Source organism: Streptopelia decaocto (assembly GCF_964273445.1).
Source record: "Streptopelia decaocto genome assembly, chromosome: 2".
NCBI classification, from domain to species: Eukaryota; Metazoa; Chordata; class Aves; order Columbiformes; family Columbidae; genus Streptopelia; species Streptopelia decaocto.
In genome coordinates, this window is record NC_138655.1 from 14,634,707 (window position 1) to 14,660,813 (window position 26,107).

General features: G+C 40.4%; 1 protein-coding gene across 1 annotated transcript in view; it reads right to left on the bottom strand.

Annotated features, from left to right (window-relative positions):
- DEPTOR (DEP domain containing MTOR interacting protein) overlaps nucleotides 1-26,107 on the bottom strand; it is a 75,868-nt gene that overhangs the window by 38,123 nt on the left and 11,638 nt on the right. Inside the window, exons 3-5 of the mRNA XM_082046577.1 lie at nucleotides 9,045-9,223; nucleotides 6,911-7,034; nucleotides 1,232-1,410 (exon numbers count right to left, since the gene is read on the bottom strand). Coding sequence (XP_081902703.1) covers nucleotides 1,232-1,410; nucleotides 6,911-7,034; nucleotides 9,045-9,223 — 482 coding nt within the window. The remainder of the gene's footprint in view (nucleotides 1-1,231; nucleotides 1,411-6,910; nucleotides 7,035-9,044; nucleotides 9,224-26,107) is intronic.

Sequence of the window (26,107 nt, forward strand, 5' to 3'; positions counted from 1 at the left end):
CTGTCCGTCAAACTCCAAGCAGCTGGCACCCTACAAATCATAGGAAGGAGAGGGGCAATTATAGAACTGGAAGCTGATTATTGTAAACGTTTAGAAGTAGCTGCTAGTAATTGAAAGTTAAAGACAATGTGAGCATGATTACAACCACAAAGGAACTGTGCAGGTCACTTATGCCCCCATTTTTCTCTGTTCCTTAAACCCAAGTTTTCTCACCAAGTAACCTACTCAATCAAGCACCTTGTATATTAACAGCCTGTTAATATCGTGAATTGTTTGTTCTCTGTCAGAATTAGTGTTGATATGACAACATTCGGATCACCAGGATCTGATTACCTTCCTGTTGTGAATTAAGCAACACAGCTGCCAGCTACTGCCAGCTTGTTCTGTCACCTCCTGGCACCCCCTCATTGTTCCCAGAGGCACCGCAACACACGGTGAAAAACACCTGGTCAAAGAAGGACACTTGCACCGAGAGCAGATGATGCTAACATGTAAAATGGGATTAGTGCCAGGGGTGTCTATTTCTTCACCCTCAGGGCAGTACAGAGAGAAAACTCGGCCTCCTCCACCCTTGTCAGAGGGAGCTCCTTGGTGAAGGTGCATCTGCCAGCCACACTGGGCTGGACTATAAAGAAATATTCAATTCCTGCCTCAAAGAAGTTACACCACTAGGACAAATAATGCAATGTTTCAGCTGCAAGTTATAGCCTTTTTCTTGCCTAAACATAGTATAGCAACTCTGCAACATGACCAAGAGGAAAAGCTGCTTCTCTGGGATCACACTGTGCTCTGTTCCTGTCCTCAAATAGGAGGATACACAGCACCTGTCATTTTTATTCTACATAGAAAATTTAGCTTGTTTATGGCTTTAATCTTTACTTGATCCTTACAAAGCTATCTACCTCAATTATATGTATCGCTGATGACAAGTTTTACCAGTTATTTACCACAAGCATAGGAGCATTGATTTTCATCCACATCATTATGTTGTTATTATACAACTCCAAATTCTGGCTGTTTTCTGCACGAGGCAGAATTTTCAGAACCAAGACAATAAACTTTTGAAAAAGTCACCCTTCTATTAAACAAAGTTACCTAGACATCCACCTGAAATTATTTAGGATTGGACGGATTATGAGCAAGAAGACATGAGCTCCTCCACAGGATTGGACCTGAAGAAAGTGCTACCAAAAAAGGTGCATCTTTTGCTACCCAGCAGTAAATTTCTCACCGTGCTGTATAATCCCGTGCTCCAAAAGCCTGCGCCCCAGCTGCTCGGCCTCCGTCCGCGTCGTGGCCTCTCCCTCCTGCATCAGCCAGTCTATGAACTCCGATGCCACAAACGTCCGTTCGTATTTGACTCCTTCCTCTTCCCTGGCTTGCAGGAGAGTATTTTCAGAACTCATCAGCCTGGTATGGGGGGAGAAAAATTGGTTAGGGAAAATGGTTCTTCAAATAAGCGACTCCAGATTTATTCTGGCAAATCTCACTGATATTAAGCAAACAGATGTGAACCTTTGACTGACTTTGTAAATCGTTCCTCAGGCTATCAGTCTAAACTTAGGATGTGAATTATAACCACATCAAAAAGTTTAGGCTTTTTAACCCCATGTGAAGTCAATGATTTCTAGCTTTTTCCTCTACAAGAACACAAGGTTTTCAGTTTCACATTTCCCCTGTTTCTTTCTTTAGCTTATCTAAAAGTTAAAGTATAATCAACTTTGAAACAAAATTAATCTAAAAGCACTAGATCATTACTAATGTGTTTAAAAATTCCTAATTAATTTTTACAGTTAGTAGGACTATGCCCCGAAGTCATGTAGATGGTTTTGAGAGTTTTCCCCATAAGCTTTAAAACAGCTGCAGAAAAATTCAAGAGGAAGAAAAAAGTAGTTCTGTGGTTTGGGTGGTTGATAAATATTTAGTTTCCAACACCCAGTGATGCAGCTGCCATCAGTGACGTTACACACCTGAGCGCATTTTAACACCCGAATCTCTGAGTCTCCGGTGCCTCAGTTGGCTCCGTGTAACACCAGAGTCCAGAGGAACATCCTGAGGTATCTCTAAACCTCCCAGAAACTGGCACATACCTAGTTGAAATACACTAATAAAAACTCTTCTCCATTCAAGTTATCTACACAAATTACACAGTAATAAGAAAAAAAAAGTCTCAGTATTTTGTTAATGTAAAAGTAAGGATGATGGTTTGAGAGAGAAGACAGTTTGAAAGAAGAAATGAGAATCACTCCCTTTCAATACGGAATCATGCCTTTTGTTTTGTTGGGAGACTGAGCATGATAGACACCTTATCTACTAATCTCATTTTCTTCATAATTATTTTATTTATTATAGTTTAATAATAGGACTAATGGCAAGACTTTTAGAATTACAGCTCAAGGATGGCATGTTTTGTTTTTTTTCCCGTATAAGATTAAGTCCCTTCACCAACTATTTTGAAATTAAGGGCACAACTGAACTACAACAGGAACATTCTGAAAGCCTTGCCCTTCTGATGAAAAACTTGGATTTGAATCCATACATGGGCTGCCAGAGTGTAAAGAGTTCCTGGAATATAATGTTGCATCTGAAGAGCCTGTGCCACAAGAACACAGAGAAAAGTTTCATTTGAAATTACAGTGAGGAGGTTTGACAGGCCCAGCCCTTGTGACTTCACCTGCAAGATTTATTCCCCTGATTTTAACCAGATTATGAGTAGCCTGAACTGGCTGGATGTGACCAGCAGGCAGCAGATCGTCACACCAGGGAAAGGCTGCTCAGCCACAGCTGCGTGTCAGTGGCAGATATAACGAGCTGCTCGTTTAGACGTCGCTGCATTGTTTCCAGCACCTCTGAGTAAGAACTACAAAAGTCAAAATTAGCTGAAGCCCAGAATGAGGCCAAAAGCAAGAGCATGTGCAACAGGGGACAAGGTTTTGACTCCAGAACTCTTGCAAAGACTTTCTTCTTTTTCATATTTTGATTTACAAGCATCTGCATGCAAGGCAACGTTTTGTCCCACACTAACCACATCTAATACAGACAGAGCTCTAAGGGACCATCTTTAAATGTGTCTCATTCATGAGGCTTTTTTCCCCTCAAAAAAAACCAAAAACCCAAAGCTCGTGTCTTTTCGTACCATCTGCTGCATGGTTACCCAGCACTGGTTACCCAGGCTCTGCGGCCATAAAATAAAAAATCCTTAGGATTGTGTTAATTGTTCTTTGATGAGTCTATAATTAGTTGACCAGCTCATTGAAGTTGCAGATAGAGAACTCTTTACAAAAGAGATGCTAATCATTAGATTTTTACAGAGACACAAAAGAAATTTGGAAAAATATCAAGTAGAAAAACACTCAGCTTGACATTTCACACCCTTCTGCGTGTGCCCAGAATAGCACTGCAAAGGATTTAGACTCGTGAACAAACAGACACGACAAATTGACAGTTTAACAAACCCAGAAACAGTGATCTGTAGACTCACATCGCTAGCTGAAGTAAATCACTGTAACTCCACTGCTGTCAACAAAGCTGTACCAATTTACATCAGCCAAAAACGTGGCCTTTCATTAGCCACAATCAGAAACTGCCTCTCTTCCATTTTCTTCTTGTTTCAAAAAACCATGAGACCATCCATGTCAAAACATATTATTTGCTAAAACTGGTGTTATCATGCATCAAGGGAATGTATTTAGTCAAACACTGAAATTCAAACCCTTTTCAAAAGAAAATTTTAACCTTGTTTTATCTAAATAACTGCACTAGAGGATAAATTTGAATTAACCACTGATGAGTTAAAATGAAAGTGATTCAAAGAATGTAGTCTCAGAATCATCTGAGTGATTTCCTGAAATTAAAACCATAAATCTGCACTTCTTTCCCTGTGAAATCTGGTTGAAAAATCTCAGTAGAAGTCAACATCATGGGATGACTTATAGCTCCTAAACCTGACTGCACCAGAAATACAACAATCCTGTGTGCCTGGCCAAAACCTATTGAGACTTGCAAACATCATAAAAATAGGCTGCTTGCACAACTTGATTTATTTTTTTTTAATTTAGAGCTATGAAAGTTCTGTGCTGGATTTATTTAAGATTTGCAGGGAGGGTTTTGTTGAACAGGAAACTGTTTATCTCGTTCGATCTATTTGCTTAGTCCTGCAGAGTATGAAAACTGATCCCATCTTTGGACCTAATAAACTATTTAATAACTCTCAGACAAAGCTGTAGGAAAACCACTAGGTTTCATCTCTGGTTACAAACTTGAAACTCAAAGCATGTTCACAGAAAGGATTACCAAAGTTCGCAATGATGTGCCAGGAATGTGGGCTGATTTATGATTTTCAGTGCAAATGAAGGGAGAATACAGTCAGAAACTCATTTGAAATCTTCTAATGGCACAAGTACAGCCACTGAAGATGTCTGAAGGAGGTGGAGGTAATCATAGAACAGAATCATAGAATCATTTAGGTTGGAAGAGACCCTCAAGATCATTGAGTCCATTAACGCCACAAGAGAGGAGAATCCAGGGTACAAGAAGGTTTGTGGTCACACATAAAGGAGACATGGCAAGGGAGCTCCTCACCGTGGGGACAGTCCTAATGTTCCCATGTCCCAAGGGAAAGCACGGGGCATTCACCCAAAACGTCTGTCTGAACGCAGGGAACCTGCCTAACGCATCTGTTCCTCTGCCCATGCAATAACTTGCAGCTCCTCCTAAAGCATTTTGCTCATTTTACCCACTGAGGGTACAAATCCGCGTGGACCAATGTTGGATAACATGTCTGCAATTTTTGGCAAGCACAAATGACACTGGCTTCTGGATGCAACCGTACTGGAGCCCTAATGCAGTGGGTGGAGAAGAGCAGGAAATAATATTACAATGTGTATCTTAAACTCACAAAGCCTAGTGATGATCAGTCACAACTACAAAATTAGACACAGATTTTTAAAATATGTTGGATTCAGATAGATTTCCTTTGGCACAGTTGCATTTGTCTTGAAATTAGGCCTACAGGCATTTTGATAAACAAGTTGAATACAACGGTGACTTCACGTCTGTGAATGAATACTTTTCTCCAGTTTTTGCCATTTAATAAAAATTTTAATTGCACTGAACTAATATTTCCTTTCTCAATGCTATAAGCAAGCTCATAAAACAGATACATCGCACACAGACATATTTCATGCAGAACTCTTTCTGTAGTAGTCTGAGTTTTCGGCATTCAATTTTGAGTTGAAAATGCATCCAATGAAACTGCCCAGGTGTTGCTAATAAGCATGGATGAGGGACCTAATGAAATCCAAGAGCTCTGCAGGAAGGATTTGCTACAACAAACAAGGTGAAGCCCAGACAGCCCAGGTATGCGTTCTTATCTCCAATGAATATAAAGTATTTCCAATGATCCATGGAGAACTTTGACTGTCACAGACTGGTTTTGAAATGCCATGTATTTTTAATCTCTACTATATTTAGCACTCAGGGCTGATTTTAAAAGTTTTTGAACCCTTTAGGTACGTTGCCTAGAAGCAACCACCTCATGACGATGCAGTTATATTTAGATGTAGGTGCTGCTTTTGGCATTAAGTCCTTTGCCAAGATGAGAACAATTTTTATTGTTATGAACCTTTTTCTGCTAGTACAGTGTTGGCCAAATTGGACACTAGAAATTTGGTTTCTCCACGCAGAGAAACAGGGATTTTATATGATGGGTGCAACAAAAGGAGTGGCATGTACAATTTTTCTTTTATATTTCAGTTTAATTGCTCTTTCACCAAATTGCCCTTCAGAGCCTTCTGACCTTGAAAACAGTATTTATCATTCCGACACCTGTTATACAGTTTCAGGATAAAACACCAAGATCCAAAGATCTTTCTACTGATCTCTAGGTCTTTGCACAGGTTGGAATTTTACATACCACACACGAGCATGAAAACACGTTATGAACTTACACTATCAGTGTAGGGTGTTTGGTGGCTGAAGCTGCTTTACAGAAAATGGTGTGAGTGCAGGAGAAGGAGCGCTTTATTCTAAGAGATAAACAAGATTACTCCAGCCAGAGGACTCAGCATCTCTCCCGGCTGCTGCATGCGGCTCTAACAGAGCAGGAGAGTGGGCAGGATTCAGGCTGCAGCGATGCTTCAAGCTTTTTGGTAAATAACACATCATCACTTTTGCATTAGTTTGCAGCATACGCCAACATGCATTTTGTTCACTCTGCTTGAAAGTACCATGTCACAATCTCTACATCCAGAATAAAATGTTGTTAATTATAGATTGGGAAGTACAGTTAAGCTGCCTAGTTATTTGATGGAAGTCATCCAGTGGGATATTCAGTATCTCAGTATAATAATCTGTTTGAGATCTTAATTAGATATTCTTAGTTGGGTTTTTTTGAAACTACTTTTAATATAACCTTTCTGATGTAGAAGCTTTGTAGACTGGAACACTGAAAATTAATTTCACCTATTATCTAAAATCTTACCTTCTGGTGAATCCGTAGACATGGAATCTTAACAGATATGCATCCCCTTGTTCAGTGCATTTTGATGTACTAATGTTTTAGGTCTTGTGATTACAACTCTACACGACTAATTACCCTTTAGTAATTATTTTTACACAATAGAGTGTGAGGGTTTAAATTTACCTTGGTTTCTCATATAGGATGTATTTACAACCTAGAACACCAGAAAATGCTGTTTCATATTAAATAAAGTGCTTCAAGTGAACATGGTAGAAAAGGGAAAGGGAAATGGGAAAGAGAGAGAAGTGTTACCAGCTAAAGTCATGGGATTACCCAGACCCATTCCTGCATGATTTGAAAGCCTCTGTCTATTCGAAAATAGATTAACAAGTATCATTTGCTTCCTGTGGTACTATTACCAACACATTATGGATACTGAATGCAACCTACTTTTCATACAGTCTTTGTCCTCTCATGAACACCTTCACCTCATTGTCCAGTGGAAACGTCCCATCATCTTTTCTGAAGCGGTAGAACAGTTTGGCATCCTTGAATTCTTTATGTTCATCACAGACTGAAATGCAAAATTAAAAAAAAACACCTTATATAGATGATAAGGAGTTCAGGATCCATTTAGCAGATATAACTGCTGAATTTCAAAGCAGGCACGTATGGAGCCCAGTCCCCTGTATTTCTGAGCATACAGTTTTATTCAGTTCTAACAAGTGAGGAAAGGCTGGAGAAAACTTTCAAATAGGTAACCAGATTTCTAGGTGAGGAGGATAGGTGTTCATCAGTTTTGTGAGAGTTAGTGCAAACATAAAGAGCAAAAAAGCATCCTTCTGCTATATAGTTGGAAAACCTTTTGATGGAAACAGTCTGTTAGCTTGTTTGTTTAAAAAGCCACCAATGTAGACAAGTCAATCACTTAAGGATTGGCAAAGTTCTTAAAGTTCTTAAAGCTGAATAATGCTGTAAGAAACCTGCAGAAACAGTCACATTCAAAGCCATCCGCCCTCTTAAAATTGTCCCAGTTGCTCTGCCATGCCAGTTAGCAAACAGTAAGTACAACAGGAGCAGAATACAAAATGCTAAATAAGGTCTATAATAGAGCAGCTGATGATGGGCTCCTGTAACTGCAGAACAGAGCTCCAGCAAGGCCAGAAATTAATGGGAAAGATCTCCCAACCAAGCTGCTCCTGCCAGAGCTGTCAGCCCACATACATGGGGGCACCTTCTGCACCACGGAAGAAGGACTGGTACCCCTTTGACTGGATGTGAGAGTTGGAAGGATGCTCTGAGCATCCTACAGAACCTGACCGAACCTCTCTGAATTTGCCCTAGTTCACTGTGCAAAGGAACTTATTAAATTGGAGGGAGATATATGATTTTTTTAAAGAAACACCTGCTCTATGTCTAATATATACACACACATATATAAAATTTGTACGGAATGTATAATGTGCAATTGGATCATGAGGTAGAAAACATTTGAAAGTTGTTAAAGCTTTAAACAAGCATCCAGCAATAAAACATCCATTGCTCAATTAAATTAAGTCACTCAGGCATCCACGCAACTCTTCACTGACATTTCTCAATAGACGATTAAGTAGTCAGATTTGAACACCCTATAATTACTTTATTCTTTAACTATCTACCGTGAGTCCCAGTTTCCATAACAACCAAGAATTTTAATTTAATAGCTGAGTAGAAGCTGTAGAAGTGGTAGTCATTCAATATGTGCATTTCTTCCTTTAATTAAGATGTTGTTAATGTATTTCAGATAGCAGCAGTATTGCTGCACGTACAGTGACCCCTGTATAAAGTCGACATTTGTCTGTTCACAGTCACTCAGTTTTCTCTTAAAAAAGAAACAAATGGTACATTTTGCCTTTTTGAAATTGGTAATACTATACACTTGAAACCAAATGCTTGGATCTTCTCAGTCTGTGTGCTTCCTAGCCTTTTTGTGCACCAAAAGGCAACTAAATGCTACCACTGAACTGGAAGTCTCCTTTTCATCAGCGTAAACTGTTATTCAAGAACCTGAATGGAGCAGGTCTCAAATAGACAACAAGTTCAGGAGAAAACTAATCAGGGCACAGTTGTACCACTAACCTTCTTGCAGCTGTACCAGCACAAATGTTTGTGCAGCTGGTGTGAGGGACAGGGCCAGAGAACTAATCCACGTGAGAAAAAGGCTCTTTTTTTGACGGCTGATTTTTCAGATGGGTTTTTCAGCTGGAAAACTGTGCTCTGGGGAGCAGGGAGGTGAAGGCAGTGGAGAGAGAGGGGACAGGATCCAGCTGGGGCTGTGCAGGGAAGCAGCAGCGGAGCCCCCAGTAATTTCCCCCCGTACTGACATGGGGAATGTCACTCCACACCTCTTCAGCCTCTCTGTGTCCCTCAGGACACAAGGGACCTTGTGGAGCAGCACAGTTCAAGGGAGATGCTCCCTTTCTGGCAGGGAAAAGATCCTACCTGTCCTGTACTTCACTGAAGAGCAGGAGTGGGATTTTCCTTTTTTTCACAGCAGTAAAAAGAATTTAGTTTCCAACTTTTTAGCAGCTAATATTGCACTTACCATGATGGATAATGCTGTGATCCAACAATTTCTGCACCAGTTTAATTGCAGTCTCTCGGTCGGAGGCCTCTTTATGGTCAATCAGCCAGTCGATGAGCTCTTTGGCAACGAAGCAGTTGGGGTACGTCTTGAGGTGGTGCCGCCGATCTTTGATGACCTTTTCTTCATGCAGTCGGAGCCTGGGGGTCAAATCAATTTGTGAATATCATTTGCAAAGAGCCTCTGTAACTAGCAAGGCTGGGACAAGAGTGGAGCAGATGCCCCCAAGCCCCGTTCACACGATGGGCTTTGCAGGGGCTGGATGGAAGAGGAACAGGCTCAGTCCCACAGCCAGCACTGGTGTTTGACCACCAGGCAGGAGCCTTTGTTACAACTTTAAACCCCATACTTGGAAAAACTTGTTTTCTGCCCAGCTGGAAATACTAGAAAATGAACAGCACAGCATCCTAAGCCCATTAAAGTATTTCCTGTAGGTCAATTAAACTGACAATAATCTGGAATTAATTTTCTCACATTGCCACTAACACATTCCATGTTACTTTTTTTATTTTGCAGTATCAGTGCCACAGATTTTTTTTTAATCTCATTCAGTTTTTTATCTGTAGTTTCTTCCTTGGTTGGCGAACTGCATTCTCCCTCCAGCTGCACAAGCATAGCATTTATGACTTAAAATTCAGGTACAAAGCTGTTCCAACACAACGTCATCTAGCATTAAAAAAGTTGCCTCACTCTCTAAACAAAGGGAAACTGAGTTTTCACTCAGGGAACTGTTGGTAAATGCCCTGTATCTGCAAAATCTCCCCCATCACCTTGAAAGCAAGTTGGTTATCTGCTTTCAAGATGCTTGGGTCAGAATGCAAGATCCTGATTAGTGTATTACCTTGTTAGTAAAGGTTCTGGGGTTCTGCTTTTTTATTTTTAGTCTTTTTTTTCCAAATAAACAAAATCAGTAACATTATCAATAATTTAATGGATAGAGGTTTTTAAAAGTTTTTTAAGTTTTCTGCTTTCTTGTTTCAATTTTAATTAACAATTTTAATAATTCTGTTTTTGTAGTGTCAAGTCTATACAACAGTTTTGAAGACAGCTTAGAAACCACAGTGCTTGGCCTCCTATCACAAACAGAAATATTGCTGTTCATTTCGAAGTGCCCGAGATCCTACCTAGTAAACACTCTCATGGAGTAATGCTATAATAACTGTAGGGAGTACAACTATCTCTATTTTCCAGAAAGAGAGATAAAGCAGAAGGGTGTTAACATGAGCCTCAAGAAGCACAGAGCAGGATTTCAGCCATAAGATCAATTTTCCTCTCAACGTTATTCTAGTATGAAACAATTATTTCTCTTTAGAATCGAAAAAAGGGAAAATATTGGCTGAAATCAGTGAAGAAAATATTATTGGGGCATGAGACAAGGCTTACGTAGGCTACTACCTAAAAATAGTAGCAATGTTTCTGTTCTGCAGCACTTAGCCTTGAGCTACATTGGAATGGCCAATCTGTGATATGAATTCAAAACCAGCTTTTCAAACATCATAAAAAAAAGAAGACTTTCATATTAAAAATACAGATAAATCAGATTAGTATTCTGGAAAGAAGTGCGAATAAATACCCCACGCATTGTGAAATTCTCTGAGCTAAAATACCTTTGCTTAAAGCGTATTTTCCAGATGTGCTCTAACAGCTGTTGCCATACTTGGAAAGAAAAGCCTACACGGTTTTAATTATAGAACATACAATTATCAGTATGTCTGACTGAGCTTTACATTTAAAATATACTCCAGGTTCTGTTAATGTTCATCCAGTCTTATGTCACACAATAATCTGCAAGAACAAAAATAGGAAAAGACTGTATAATACAAATGCAGACGCTCAACCCACCTTTCAGTCACCAGTGTAAGTCTAAATAGTCAGAGTTCATACGACGCAAGAGGAACACCCCATCCTACAAAATTCTTCATCCAAACACCGTTTAGGAGTGTGCCAGGAGTGGTCTGGTATCCCACAGAACAAGCCAGTAGCCAAGAGCCCTAGAACTGAGTATTTATGTCTTAAATTCTGACTGAAGGCTTTCCTGCAGTTGATGGGCTTACAAATATTTCAAGTTCTCTGTCATGTCAAAAGACATGAGTTCCCCCAAAACATTTTTCCTCACTCAGAGCACTTACAGGGTCTCACTATGTACCTTTTTGCCTATATTCATAAAACTCATCGAAATCTCATTATCTTATTTATCTCCACACACTTGCTGAAGTGGATCTAGATTTGCTAAGAGGTTACAAAATCATTAAGTCAAACAGAGCATGACCAGAGCAAGACTCAAGAAACCTCAAAAACCGTATTTACCCACAATTTCCAAATAGAAGTGGGAACTTCTGCAGTCTATAGCAACTGTATCCATACCAAATTATGTACAAGCTAATTTGTTTGGAACAAAGAACAGAAAGGGAATTCAGATTTTCTCTCTGGTTGTGTATGCTGTTCTCTCTGTCAGGGCTCCCTCCCCTCTACAAACCTGCTGAAAATCAAACTGTATGGAGGAGAAGTAGCTCAATAAATAGAAATTGTACCTAGTGTAAACCACAAATATAAAAGCCTCACGTAAAGTTATGGAGCATATATTGCAGTATAAAAATCAAAAGTTTAGGCAGTAATTCTCAAAATGTGTCTGTGTTCAGAAATATTTTCAGGAGCCAAATCAAATGGGATAAAAAGGAAAAAACGCAGTGGTGTATACACTGGAACCAATGCTCAAATGGTAAGTTCTTTATCCCTTGGCACTGGGAAACAGGCTTCTCACCAAAAGAAGTTTTCCCTTTAAATGACATGAATCACTTTTCATCAGCTAGTCTGCACGATGACTGGAAAAGATCCAACTTGACACCAGTCACATTTCTCTCGCTATAAGTTTTTCTCAAGAGCTGCTTAGCAGAATTATCTCACTGACAAACCCTGACCAGTTTGAGGGGAGAAGGGGGAGAAGAGGGAGGGCAAAGAACAAGGGGTGATGGGGGACACCTTGAATAAACAAGCCTTTGAAAAGTTGTCCCTCTTTCACATAATCACAGAATCGACTGGGTTGGAAAAGACCTCAGAGATCATCGAGTCCAACCCTTGGTCCAACTCTAGTCCATTTATTAGATCATGGCACTAAGTGCCATGTCCAATCTCAGTTTAAAAACCTCCAGGGATGGCGAGTCCACCACCTCCCTGGGCAGCCATTCCAATGCCTGACCACTCTCTCTGTAAAGAATTTATTTCTAATATCCAGCCTAAATTTTCCCTGGCAGAGTTGAAGCCCATGCCCCCTTGTCCTATTGCTGACTGCCTGGGAGAAGAGACCAATCCCCACCTGGCTATAACTTCCCTTCAGGTAGTTCTAGAGAGTGATGAGGTCACCTCTAAGCCTCCTCTTCTCCAGACTAAACAAGCCCAGCTCCCTCAGCCTCTCCCCATAGGTCTTATGTTCAAGTCCCTTCACTAGTCGTGTTGCTCTTCTCTGGACTCGCTCCAGCTTAACACCAGAAAACAATCCTGTGTACACCAGTATATAATCTGTATGTAATTACATATATTATTCAAGATTACCTGCCAGATTTCGCACTTGGGGCCACAGTCTCCCCTACCTGTAGAAAACGACGTGAGAACTGCAGTGTTTGAGCAATTGCCTGTAAACTGTAACAGGTACCCGCAACCCTTTAACATTCACAAATCGATAGGCATTGCTCTTATTCACACAACAAATAAAGACAGTCTGTGTTTGCAAACATGCATGCCAGAACAATTTTCTTCAGGCTTGTCTAAACAGGAGTTGCTCCTGATTCACAACTCTTGCTCCAAATAGAAGTGCCTTCCTGCGTGAACGGGCTAACCTGGAACACGCCGCTCCTGCTTTGCATTAAATGTATTCAGAGTTAATCAAGAACAATGTTATTTGTCGAGAAGCCATTAGGCCTTTTCTCTGCCAACTGTCAGGAAAGTCATGATAATGGAAAAATCAAAATTTGTGCCTAGAAATGACGAATGAGGCGCTAACTTGGGAAGAAATCGCTCTCGCAGCTACATGAAACTTGCATTTTGTTTTCCACCTGGGCAATTACGCATTTTGAAGTTTCTTGCATCTTTTTCTGAACGAACAGAGGTCCAGCTTTCCTTTCAAACCCCAAAGAAGGCCAGCCTGCTGGCTGAAGACAGTAATGAGGTCACTAGCTGGACCACAGTCCAAATATCTCACCCAGCTATTTCCCTCTATTAAGTCTAGTCGTTTGTGCTTGGCTAACATAGACCTTGCAGAGCATCACTCGGTTCTGATTTCCATGCATGAAAAGACAAAAAGCCTCCTGCTCTTCTTGGTAATTTTCTGAATAATTCATCTAGTAGAGATAGAGCTATAGAGATCCTATAGAGATAGCCTCAATGTTTATCCAAGCAAGGTTCAGCAAAAATGTGCAGGGGACACATTGGTTCCTGACGCTTGATAGACAACATGGTATGAAGACTCATATTGTGCTCCCTCATTCACCTCTTTTAACTTTCCTGAAGCAATCATACACATACAGACATATGCATTTATCTTAGAATCATAAAATCATTGAGTTGTTTAGATTGGAAGGGACCTTCAAAGTTCATCCAGTCCAACCCCCTGCAATGAGCAGGGACATCTTCAACCAGATCAGGTTGCTCAGAGCCCCATCCAGCCTGGCCTTGAATGTCTCCAGGGATGGGGCATCTACCACCATCTCTGGGCAACCTGGGCCAGTGTTTCACCACCCTCATCGTCAAAATTTCTTCCTTATATCTAGTCTGAATCTTCCCTCCTTTAGTTTAAAATCATTACCCCTTGTCCTATCGCAACAGGCCCTACTAAAAAGTCTCTCCCCATCTTCCTTATAGGCCTCTTTTAAGTACGGAAAGGCCACAATAAGGTCTCCCCAGAGCCTTCTCTTCTCCAGGCTGAACAACCCCAACTCTCTCAGCCTGTCCTCATAGGAGAGGTGTCCCAGCCCTCTGATCATATTTTGGTATATATATAGATACACAGATATATAGATAGATACAGACAGATAGATTTCTATGTATAGAAATAAATCATATGTACACAAATGACAGATATTTGTGTGATATACTTGTATATATCATGTATCATGAGATATATTACATATGACATATATCTATATATAAATATAGATAACTTCAGTATCACAGAATGCATCATTACCGAATATCTTCTTTTTAATGGAAGAACAAAACATCAGTGAAGAAACCATACAAAATTGAGATTCTTAGCAGAATTTACTAGTTACTGAGCAATATACACTGATGTTGTAATTAGCCATAGAACAAAGCATGTCCTGCCCCAGAGTGCTCAACCACCACTGATGAGTTCCAGCATGCTCATGGTTACTACCAGGTTACATCTCACTTTATCGTATACCTTCAGTTTCAGTGACTGTCCCAGCTTGAGCACTGTCAGTCACTGCCTATTGAACCACTACAGTTTTATCACCTTAAGGTAAACTCTGAAAAAAATCATATTAGGTCCCTTGAAAATTAAGTGATATGCAGAAGGGAAAGCACTGCAGGTGGTTTCTGTCATCTTCAAATTCGTTCACAAGTTTCATATATTTGGAACTCCTGCCAGAGAAGGATTTATTTGTTCCCAAGTAAAGTAAGTCACGACTTCTGTTGTGACAAAAATATATGGACAGAACATAAGCGTATGACCTGTGATAGCACAGTAGACAGGCATCCTACTAAAAGATGGCATTTTGCAAAGTGTCTCGGTGACTTACAAGCATAATTCCCACTAAAAGTTAAAACTCACAGGTCAGCTGTGGATGAAATGCATTACAAAATAAGTGAGCATATGGCAGCATTTGTGTAAATATATATATATATACACACACAGCGGAAAAGACAGAACTACATGAAATGTCCTTTACACTAAACTTTTGCCTTTGCACTGTCAGCAAAAATATAAAATAGGTTAGTGATGATATAAACTTTTCACACAGAGGCGATGGTGAGGGTGCTCTGCAAATGCCATGTGTATTGCTGGGACAAGCGTTTCCAGCTGGGCTTGCCAAGACTGAGCTGAAGTGTCAGCGGTTTGCTGCTGCCTGTTCCTCTTTCTATTTATTCTTCAGCTCTGCAATCACTTAGTTCTGTTACTTGATATCCACAGGAGCTAAAATACCCTTTAAAACACGGGGTCGTACTGGAAATAGGATGAACATATTTCTGTGTTGGTAGCTGTGGCAGAGAAGGAATTCTACCATCTGAAATAGGGTTAGAGAGGGTGTCTTCAAAGCAGCTCCTGAAATCTGTTCTCTTCCATGTGTTTATCTCCACTTTTTTGCCTGTAGCCATGTAGTCAATGTGAGGAGATGCCAGAACACAGAGCCAGACAGAGAGACTTCAGATAAACCACCTTTTGGTGCACTGTAGAGGAAAGCTAAAGCTTCCAATAAAGTGACAGTTCATCAGTGCCCCTGTGGCTTTAAATAAAACATTGGGACTGCCTCTTTTATGAAGTCCTTCTTCATAAATTCAGAAAGTAATAAGATCACTGAGACATCCCCAACACTCGGAACATCTTACTAACACTGGCAGGGGTCAAAGCAAGCTCTGGGGAACAGACACTGGCATGGCTCAGGGTCTAGCATGAAATCAAAGTGACTTATCTTGGAGACACTCTTTCAGCCCACAAATTCAAGCCAGAAATTCAGACCACAGCCTCCCTTGTGAGTACTCCAGACTGCAGAGTAAATTAGATCTGTGTGTTTGTATTGATCTGTCATAAAACTAGAGACCACTTGCAAAACCAGAGTTTGGATTTTTAACCCTCAAAGGTGGATAATCTGAGCCTGCATCTGGTCTTCATTTAAAACAACGCAGCATAACGTTGTTGATTTGTTAAAACAGTGAATATAATAGGATCTGCAGGTAACTTTTATATCACGTTTTGGACTGCTACGTTGGCATTTTTCTAGGGTTTGACTCTGTAAGGGAAAGGAACATGTTTGGCGGACTGTTGACTCGCCTCCACTTTTCTCTTTGGTCTGTGATATACCCATGTGTGAGGATGTTCTAACAGTATCACCAAATCAGAACAATATTTGTTCACCTCTCTTCTTTAGAAAGCAGGAAAACTCAGCAAGGTTACAGATGTAACACCACTTTCTCCCCATGTCCACAGGAAGCTGTGAAGTGGTTAATCTCCCTGCCTGACAAGCCATCTCACTTTCAATCAAAATGTCTATGAACATGAATAGTATTTCTAACGGCCTGCACACTTGAACCTTGAGAGCTTCTGTCCCGCTGGAAAGCGTAGTCGCGTTTTACAGAGACAAAGAAACAAAATGCAGGGAAATTATTATTTCACCTACCCCTAGTCATAAGGAAAGTGGAAGTCTGCCTGTCTAGCTCCGGCTGCTTGCTTTCTGGGCTGAAACTGTCTGAGCTCAGGCACTCACAGTTCTCTTCAAGTAAGTCACATATAATTGCGCTTCTCACTCATGTATGGATGGGCTGGGATGCACACACGGGATGAATGCAGGCAGCTCAAGGCCTGTGTGAACCTGCTTTAGCAGGTGTGTTGGACTGGATGGTCTCCAGAGGTCCCTTCCAACCCCAACCATTCTGTGATTCTGTGAACCACTGTGTGGATCTCCAAAAGAACCCATGTACTCTTCCCAGAAGAACAAGCCGTCTTTGTTCCTGTCCATCAACTAGGTTCTGTTCACATTATTTTTCTCTGTCTCCATTGCAAGGCTATGCTTAGGCTTACCAAATCAATAAAGTACTGTGGGCTCTAATTTTCTTTGGGTTGTCTTCTCAAATCTAAACTGAAGATTTCTACCATAAACTGCTGAAATTTCGAAGTGCAGACCAGAAACCATAGGACAACTGTTGTTATAGACAACCTTTGACTGGATCAACACGTAGCCAAAAGCCCATGAACTCTTGTGGAACTACGCTGAAAATAATTCACAATAAAGGAAGTATTTTACAGCCAGAAAACTGAAGAAGGAGCAGTGAAGGTCTCATGGGAAGCCAGTGAAAACCAATGAAATTTGTGTCAGGGAACACCGAAGTGTTATCTCAGTCCCATGGCTGAGAGAGGTGAATGTTCCTCTGAAATGCTAAATGGGCTAAAGGGGGCACACACGGGTCAAACAGCCCAAGTCCTTCTTCTGCAGCTATTCCTGCTGGCACTGCCATCCAGCAACCCGGAGAGACAGACTGGGAATCGGGGAATATGATGCTGGGCTCCAGGTCTGCAGCACTGGAGTCAAGAAAAGGGGCTGCAGCAAGGACACAAGGGGCTGTGGGTGCCAGAAAGCCCTGCTGGTGACCACTCTCTTGGAGATGTAGGACAGACACAAAAAGCTACAGGTTGAGGACCCTTATGCACCAAGGCTGACATCTTGCTCACACTTATCCAGAAGCAAAAGCTGAGTATGAGCTTGCCATGCTCTTGCACTGCATGCAGCAGGTTTCAGACCTTGTGAGAAACCAGGAGGTCTTTCCACCCACCCACCTCCCAGCACATCTGGGGAAGAGCAGATCTGTAACACCCAGAAAGCACCATGGTACTACCAACAGTAAAAAGTGTCATTATCTGCCAGAAGTAACCCAAGAAATCCACAGGAGAACTGAAATCAGCCAAGTGCATTATCTCAAGTGCAGTTGTGATATTCCTTCCACCCTGTCAATGAGTGATAAATAGTTTTGCTGAGACATTTTATGGCTTTGGGTAACCCCTGATCTCAAAGTCCTTCCAGGGATGGCTGCTCTCAGCCTCAGCACCACAGACCGGCAGGATTTCTCCTCCCCAATATTTTATGCTCCTCAGAGGGACATCAAATGTTTGTACTGCTTTCAGTGGTCCTTGGCAACCCTGCTGAAGGCAAGGGGAAAAAAAAAAGCTGCCTTTATCGTTAATAATATGACATATTTCAGTAATCTCTCAATTGCTTTTAGCAACTGTTTTCCATCTCTGCACAAAACCCTCAACCAATTACTGTGCTGTGTAATCATGAGAATCATTAAGCAGTAATAGCGAGTACCTGGCAGGTAATAAAATTAGTAATAAAATACTTAGTGTTATGTACTGCTGTTAACAAACAGAATTTTATATTGAGGCTATGATTCAAGACTTTTACTCACTTCCAACAAATAAGTAGGTTCATCTTAAAATGAATATACATGCAATGCTCTTTCAGTATACAGTATGTTGTATTAAAACCATTGCACTTTGTTTCTCTCTTGTTATTATAAATAAATAGCTTCCTTTTTTCTGGTTTAGTATAACTGAATTACTGAGCTTTATGTTCATTTTGAAGGAAGCTGTGAAAGCAGTAAGTGAAAAACTACTGACTAGAAAAAGCACTCTGTATTGAATTTCTTTAAATTAAACAAACAAACAAACAAACAACTCAACATATTTTGGCATGGATTCATGCTTTTTTTTTTTACCTCCTATTGCTGGCAATACCCCAATATACAGGATATCCCTCTAACAGAAGACATGATTTAAGGGAGTCTTTCCACTGTCTTCCAGAAGACTATTGAAATGCAGTAACTGACCACTAAACTATACAGTCAAATTGGAACTCATGCAAATTTCTAAACACTGAAAGTAATGATCCATTTCACTGGATCACCCAGAGGTGATTAAATTGCAAGTGGTTGACCTTCACAGTGCAGAAACAGCAAACGGAGGAACAGGTAAGACTATAAAATGCAAGGCTGTGCACTAACAATAAAATGCTTTGCTCAATACTGTGAACTTGGAGTCTGAAAGCAACAGAGAGTAAGAAATAGCTGAATATGCAGTAGCTAAACTCACACTGGCTACAGGCTGTCAAAAGGCTGAGACTACACAAAAACCAAAGGCAATCTCAGCTTGCACTGAGATGTTTCCAGAAATGACCGGAAATGCAGTTGTTCATGTCACTGTACGTGATACTACAAAACATCATTTAAATATTGTTCATGCCTTCCTCATTCAAGAATGATAATCTCAAAGAGACGAAATGAAGCAGCACTACACCGGTATGAGAAATGATGAGTCAGTCTTATGAGCAGAAAGAAAAAGATACTGGCTTGGGACTCTGGCCTTATCTAAACAAAAGGTGAGAGGAATGGAATTGGTGTCTGTAATCTTCCAGATGAGTTAAAAGCACAGTGCAAGAAAAGCTATTTAAATCATGCTGAGTGATCCTAAAGTAAAAATTAGACAAAGGTTTGGAGCAAAATTTTCTAATTGTTACTCAAGACAAGAACTTGCCTAACTTTTAGAGAACTGTAATTAATATACCAAAGGATCATGTGTTATAGTATTCTGCAGAAGACTTCCAGTCCTGTGTTTTATAATTATTAATACATGACACTGATTTCTATGACCAACGTTGGGAATACAACAGACAGGAGGAATATCAGAGACCAGCCTTTGAATGCACTTTACTAGGACTCACAGACTTTCTGAACTCCTGTTTTATGTCAGCTGCAAAAAATCGAAGTTCAAGTAGTGCCTATATTAAGACATTTGCTGTTTATATTAAGGCTTTTAGTAAAAGTGGGCACGCAGATATACAGACATTCTTCATGTGTTTGCCAAGACACAGGAGCTGTAAGTATGCCAAGAGACGTCCCAATTTGTGAGCGTGCTTCCTTGCTTTTGCAACAGGGTATTACTTGTTTTGCATTTTTGCTGTGCAAGCATAGAACAGCCTTTATACAGTTGATTGGAAAGATATTATAGGTATTTAACTGGCCTGTCATTATCATACAGTCAACACCAAACTCATGGCATGTTTTCCTCCAGTCTCTGAGGGAAATGCTACGACCTTTGTGACCCTCATCTTTTTAAGCCTGGAATTTGTCTGATTTTATATAGTGGCACATGATTTAAAAAAATACTGAAATAATATTGAGTATGTAATTTCTAAACTAAATAACTCAAAATAGGATAGAAGCCTAAACAGACTCATAGTACAACCTTTTTCAGTTCCCTTAAGTTGCCATGTTTGCTTAAGAAAAACATTGCTTTAAGTATAAAATATAAGACAGTATGACCTTCACAGGCAGCTGGACAACACAAATCAGTACAATCTTAATTAACATCTGGCTCATCTACGTATGTTTTTCTTAAAGAGAAACACGTAACATCCAATAAGGTTTCACTGCGAGCATCAAATGAAAAACAAATGAATCACCATCTACAGTGAAAAAATGAAAAATGTCTCAGAAAGTTATTGATTACCCCACACCACACTGAATGAGTTCCAAACACATCTAAGCCAAATGGTAACAATGATTTTACTCAACAATTCTGCAACATAACATTAATTTTTTAAACACACAAAGGGTTGCTCTCTGACACAAATGTTTTAATGACAAAGAACTGTCCTATCTGCTTTAAATCTCTGTCTTTATCTAGGCCACACAAACAAATAACTTGAAGAATTATAGCATATGAATTTAAGGGGATTACTCAATGGCATGAAGTTACTCACTGCTTAAATTCTGGAAGGCTAATGAAGGCCTTTCTCATTAAGGAAAATTTATTAATAAAAATCCTAGCTAAAGATGAGTTCTATTTAACTTATTTTTCTTTTGCAAAAATCTAGCCTGGGGATGGTTTCTTTCGATGAGCTCAGCATTCTTCTACATCTGATATATGATATGAACAGATACTCAGCTGCTGCATAACCATTTTATGAATAGTTCCTGCTGTCAGGACACTATCAAGGAGCTTGTCTTGTTTGATTAAGCCTTGTTAAATGCTCACAAGTAGAAGAGCTTTGAAAAGATAAACATTACAGAAGTGTTCTTCCTCTGCTCTTAAGATTAAATGGACACTTTCCTATAAAATAATAAATATATCAACAAGGAGTCCAGAGAAGTTCTGTTGCTCTGCTGAACAGCTTGCTCCCATTGCTGGGACATGTGTTTGCCGTTTCTCATTCTAGGCAAAATTCTCTCTCCATACATGCAGAAAGCTTGGTGAGCAGGTATTTATGTGCACTGACAATAAATTCAAAGCGTGACTTCTTACTGCTTTAATAACTCAGAACAAGCACCCTGACCCTTATTTGCCAAGTAACAGCATTGGCTTTATGTACGATATCAGCCGCAGTTGGATGCTGTTAGACTTAGATTACAACAACATGGTTACGTTTACAACATGCTCTGAACTCTGGGTCAGGCTTGAACTTGAAGCTCAAACACACGTTGCTAGGGTCAGGCTTTAGATGGGCAACAGGAGGTGGTGAGAGGCTGAGGCCTGCACTGTGCCTTTACACAGACACATATATTCACCTGTGTAAATGGCCCAATGCTGTGTGTTAATCCTAAATCCAACTCTTTCACTCAAGATGAGCCTTGACATCACCTGTCCTGAAGGAAGGCAGGATCTTTAGGAGCCTGGGTATGGTTGCTCTTCAGATGGTGTCAACAACACCCACGGTTGGGCAGAGGGATCGCCGGCACTTCTTGTTGTAGCTACCCAGACACCTGGAGGTATGCTAAAGACCATGCCAAGGTTTAGTCCATCACTCGTCCTGGCTATCAAAGCACAATACAAACAGTGCCAATTACGTCTTAATTTGAACGGAACTTACTATAAGTTTTCTGAATGCTGAACTACACAAGGTTTCAGTCTACAGGTAAGTTGGTTGTGCATATATGAACTGCTGAAACTGCAAAAGGTTTGTGGCCACTGAAGATATGAACGAGATCATTGATCAAGTGGCCAACACCCTTCTGTGCCTTTTTCCACAGGTCTATTGTTTTCTGAGGTGGAATACAGATATTTTACATGAAAAGATGTGCTGTGTACTGTCTTCAGCCTGCAAGCAAAACATTAGAGTTTCCAGTCCACTGGAACTTTCCTTAGCCACTATATGTTTAAACAAATTCTTCTCTCTATGTTTATTGTGCTTTTCCTAAACAGCTTATGCAATCCTTTTTCTTCCTCCTTTGCCCCAGTAACGTGTTTCCCAAGAGTACTGTTGTTACTGGCCTCATATAAACTCAGATGTTCCACATTCATCAGAAGACAACACAGAGTACAAACATATTTCATGTGAAATTATGTAGGATATACTGCTTCAGCTGTTGTTGATTTACACATTTAACAAAAAAAAAAAAGTCATATGAAGTTCTTAATATGTTAGTTTGGAGCAACTCTAGCCCCTCTGTAGCCAAATAGTGAATGCAAGCAATTATCTTTCAACCACCACTGTTTAATTCATTCCAATAGGGCCAAAGTATAGCACTTGGAAAAACCACCACTCTATAGAAACCTAAAATGATTGGATTTCCTCCTGTTATGAAACATTTTTAAAGGATCTAGGCCTTGCAGTGTTGTGGTAAAGCACAATGGCATACAGAGAAAGCAACAAATCTAATTGCTTTGTGCATACTGAAAGAAATACAATTATTTCCAAAAGGGTGGGATAATGGTTGGGCACACGCCTGCTTTAATCGCATCTTTGATCACATGTATAAAGGCAAGGGAATATACCTCACTACCTTCCAAATGAATTATCGGATGAGACATGTCCCTCCAAGGGAAGAAAAGTGCTAACAGTTCTAATACCTCAATGCAGGACTGAAAATCCACTTTCCACAAGCAAAGTTGGAGCTGTGGGACTATGGAAAACCAAGAATTTATGCACACAAATAATCTCCCAAACTGGGTCCTTTGTGCGCTGTGTGAAAGGATCTGAGAGTGCTCAATCCATTTGTTTTATCGCCGTGCAGGCAGTGAGAACAGAGGAGCAGGTGGTTTGCCCTGAGATGACTGTTCCTCTTGCAATGCCAACATGACAGAGCCAGCAGGATTTCTGGCACTAAAACGATCTACTGGCCTTCCAGCATGTGTGGCTCCATACACTGCCCTCAGCCTCTGTTCTCACCCTTCAAGGACTGATTTAAACCAGTATGTCCCAAGTGTGTGCTCTTTGGTTTCTGTCCCCAAAGTTCTTAAGAAATGGATCTACAGAAAACCTCACATACACCTTGAAAAGCTCTCTTGGTGGCAGGAAGAGCTGTGATGTTGGCATCTTGTCAGTCTCTCATGATCTGGGGTGAAATTCTGGCCTGACTTAAGACAAGTGTGGTCAAGGGAATCAGGTTCTCATCTTCTCACGTTCATAAAAGCCTTAGTTGAAACAGAGATTTCAAAAGTTCTTGGGCATTCATTTGGAAATGGATACATTTATAGTCTTTATATTTGCTTGAAAATTGGACAGTGTGAGAGGAGTGGTACTGTCAACCACCACATCCTTTGTAGAAACTAACCCAGCTGATTTTGCACAGAAATAGGTTAGGAAGTATTCTTACAAGCCCTCTCACCAGTGCAAATGAGTGGATAATAATCTCTGGTTACCAGCCAGTAACAAAATGATGATATCAGCCACCACAGCTTAAAGGAGACATCACACTATGCCTTCATGAAATATAGAGTAACTCAAGTTGGAAGGGACCTCTGGAGGTCATCTGGTCCAATCGACACTGAAAGCATGTCCAGTTACTACAAGGTGCTCAGGGTTGTGTCCAGGCAAGATTTTAATATATCTGAGCTCCTCTGGACCCCTATTCCAATTTTTTACTTACCCTCACAGTGAATAATTATTTCCAAACATCTAATTAGAAACTACCTTGTAAATTTTTTTCCACTGCCTCTTGTCCTGTTTCCCTACACCTTCTCATTTAAGTAGCAGCAGCCAGCAGTAAGATTCCCCTGAGCAGCCTCTTCATAAGGCTGAGCAGGCTCAGCCCTCAGCATCTCCTTGTACATCACATCCTCCAAACCCACCACCCTGAGAGCCAGCCCTCCTCGGGGCTTACTTCAGTGTGTCAATGCATTCTTCGGCGAAGACATCTTTTTGCTGTCTATTTTAGCTAATTGCATAATTTTGCATAAATCAAGGCTGAGATAATAAGCATTTTATAAACCTTGTTTGATTTCTTTTGTTCAGTGTGCTATTAAGAACCTACTTTCACTGCCTTGTCTAATTAGACAAGCAGCAGCATGATACCAGTGGCTCCTACTATGCAGCCATTTTTCTCATCACACAGATTTATTTATTAATTTAAACTTATCTATTTCTATAATTTCCCAAACGACTTTAAAGGTCTGCGTTTGTCCACATGCTACTAGTTTTGAAAATACTTTAATTGTCCGTGGCAAGTCTTTAAGTTTCTGGCCCCAAATAATCCTCAAAATGGTATTTGTACAATCTCTTTGGGGATTTGTGTATTATGATACTTTGAGCTTCTTCATATCACAATCTCCCTCTGTTCGTGCTGACCAAGCATCAAAACAGCAGTTTAAGCTAGGAGTTACTCTTTCTACATCTTACTAAAAATAAATTAATTTCATCTAGGGGAAAGTATAAGTTAATTACATCCTGAGCATCAGGAAACAATTAACAGCTTCCTATTATATCACCCTGATTCCAAAGCTATACAATTATATGCTGCTGAAAAAAAAGGATGTGTGATTATCAAGACAAGGATCTTTTCTGCAAAAAATTAAAGGAAATTGTTCCACCGCTGACAATCAACACTATAAATAATGCTTAGTTAATAACTTTTCAGAAGTAATTTCCATTATTTGCAATGCTAACTTTGAGTGACGTGTTGGACATGTGCTGGTCAGATCCTCCTCCCAAAGAGGATGAGTGTGTGCTGGACTCCGATTCCTCAGACAAACACTCACAGCTTCAGTTTCCTCTGGATATTCTGCAATATTCATTGGAATTAAATTAAAAATAATTGTTTTTATGAACCATATTGCAATTATGTCTTGCACTTGGTTTGCTTTTTACATGAGAGCTGTGAAAGGCTTGAGAAAACACAAAGGAATACACAGGCTTGCCTTAAGCAGCCCAAATGCTTTGAAGACGCAAGTAACATTGTGAAGAGCAATGGATACAACACGCTAACACTTCTTTTTAACTGCTGCCTTTAAACTCATTTGGCCCAGTCCACAAGAAAGTGGCGCAAACACAAAGCCAGCAGATTGTGTGACAGTTCAGCTGAATGCTAATGGAAACATGACGGCAATATACCCGTTTTGGCAATGGCCCTTAGTGAGAGAAGCAACGAAACGAACCCACATATATCTCCACAGCTCCAAGTCAAAGGCCACTGTGCCAGATGGCAGCCGTGTTACTGGGGGGTGGGAAAATCTTCCCGAACCATGCACATTATATAAGATCCATAAAGTATAAATATGATAGTGTTAATTAGTTATCAGCAGAAGAACTTCGGTCTCTGCAGATTCCTCATACAATGCACTTTCCAGAACAGCTATACCTCTCGCCCAGAAAGTTCAAATTCTGTTCCAAGTTCTCCTTCCCTATTATCTTATACCTCAAGGCTTCTTCTGTGCACTGTCCTTGACAAATGTCATCTTGTCTGGCACTTACCTAGCTGGAATGCTCTTGGAAAGATAATTTCCACAGCTCTTGATTGCAATCATGTTGCCCATCTCATTGATTCCTTCCACTGCCTTCTCTTCTGTCACATCAAACACAGTATTACTGTGCTTATCTTCACTCTCAAGATCCCACCTTCGCTATCATCGTCTCTCAGCTGCTACTGGCTTTGTCCTGACTGGCCACTTAGTTCCAGTTTCGCCACTCAGTTTTAAGACTTCAAGTGAGCATCTTTATGCTTTCTGCCTTAATACACAGGAGGTATCCTCACCCCAACAGCCACAGAGGTGTTTGGATGTAATCCCCCAAATCCTGCCCAGTATTGCTATGATCTGTACCAAAAACTTGACACGTAAGCAGGTGTTGGGCTGAAGCTGCATGTCTGGTCACCACAGTGACAAGAATTGTTTCAAAACAGCCACAATACCTCTGTGTCTGTATCCGTGTGCACTCCCTTTGTTTTACATTTAGACCAAATGATGTGGGAGTTAAGACTGTCTTTGCTGCTTCTGCATAGTGACTTGCTACGCTCTGGGATGTGAACTTGGGGATTCCCAGTATAAATTGGTTCTTTATTCTTTGTAAACCAGCAGCACATGGGTTTTG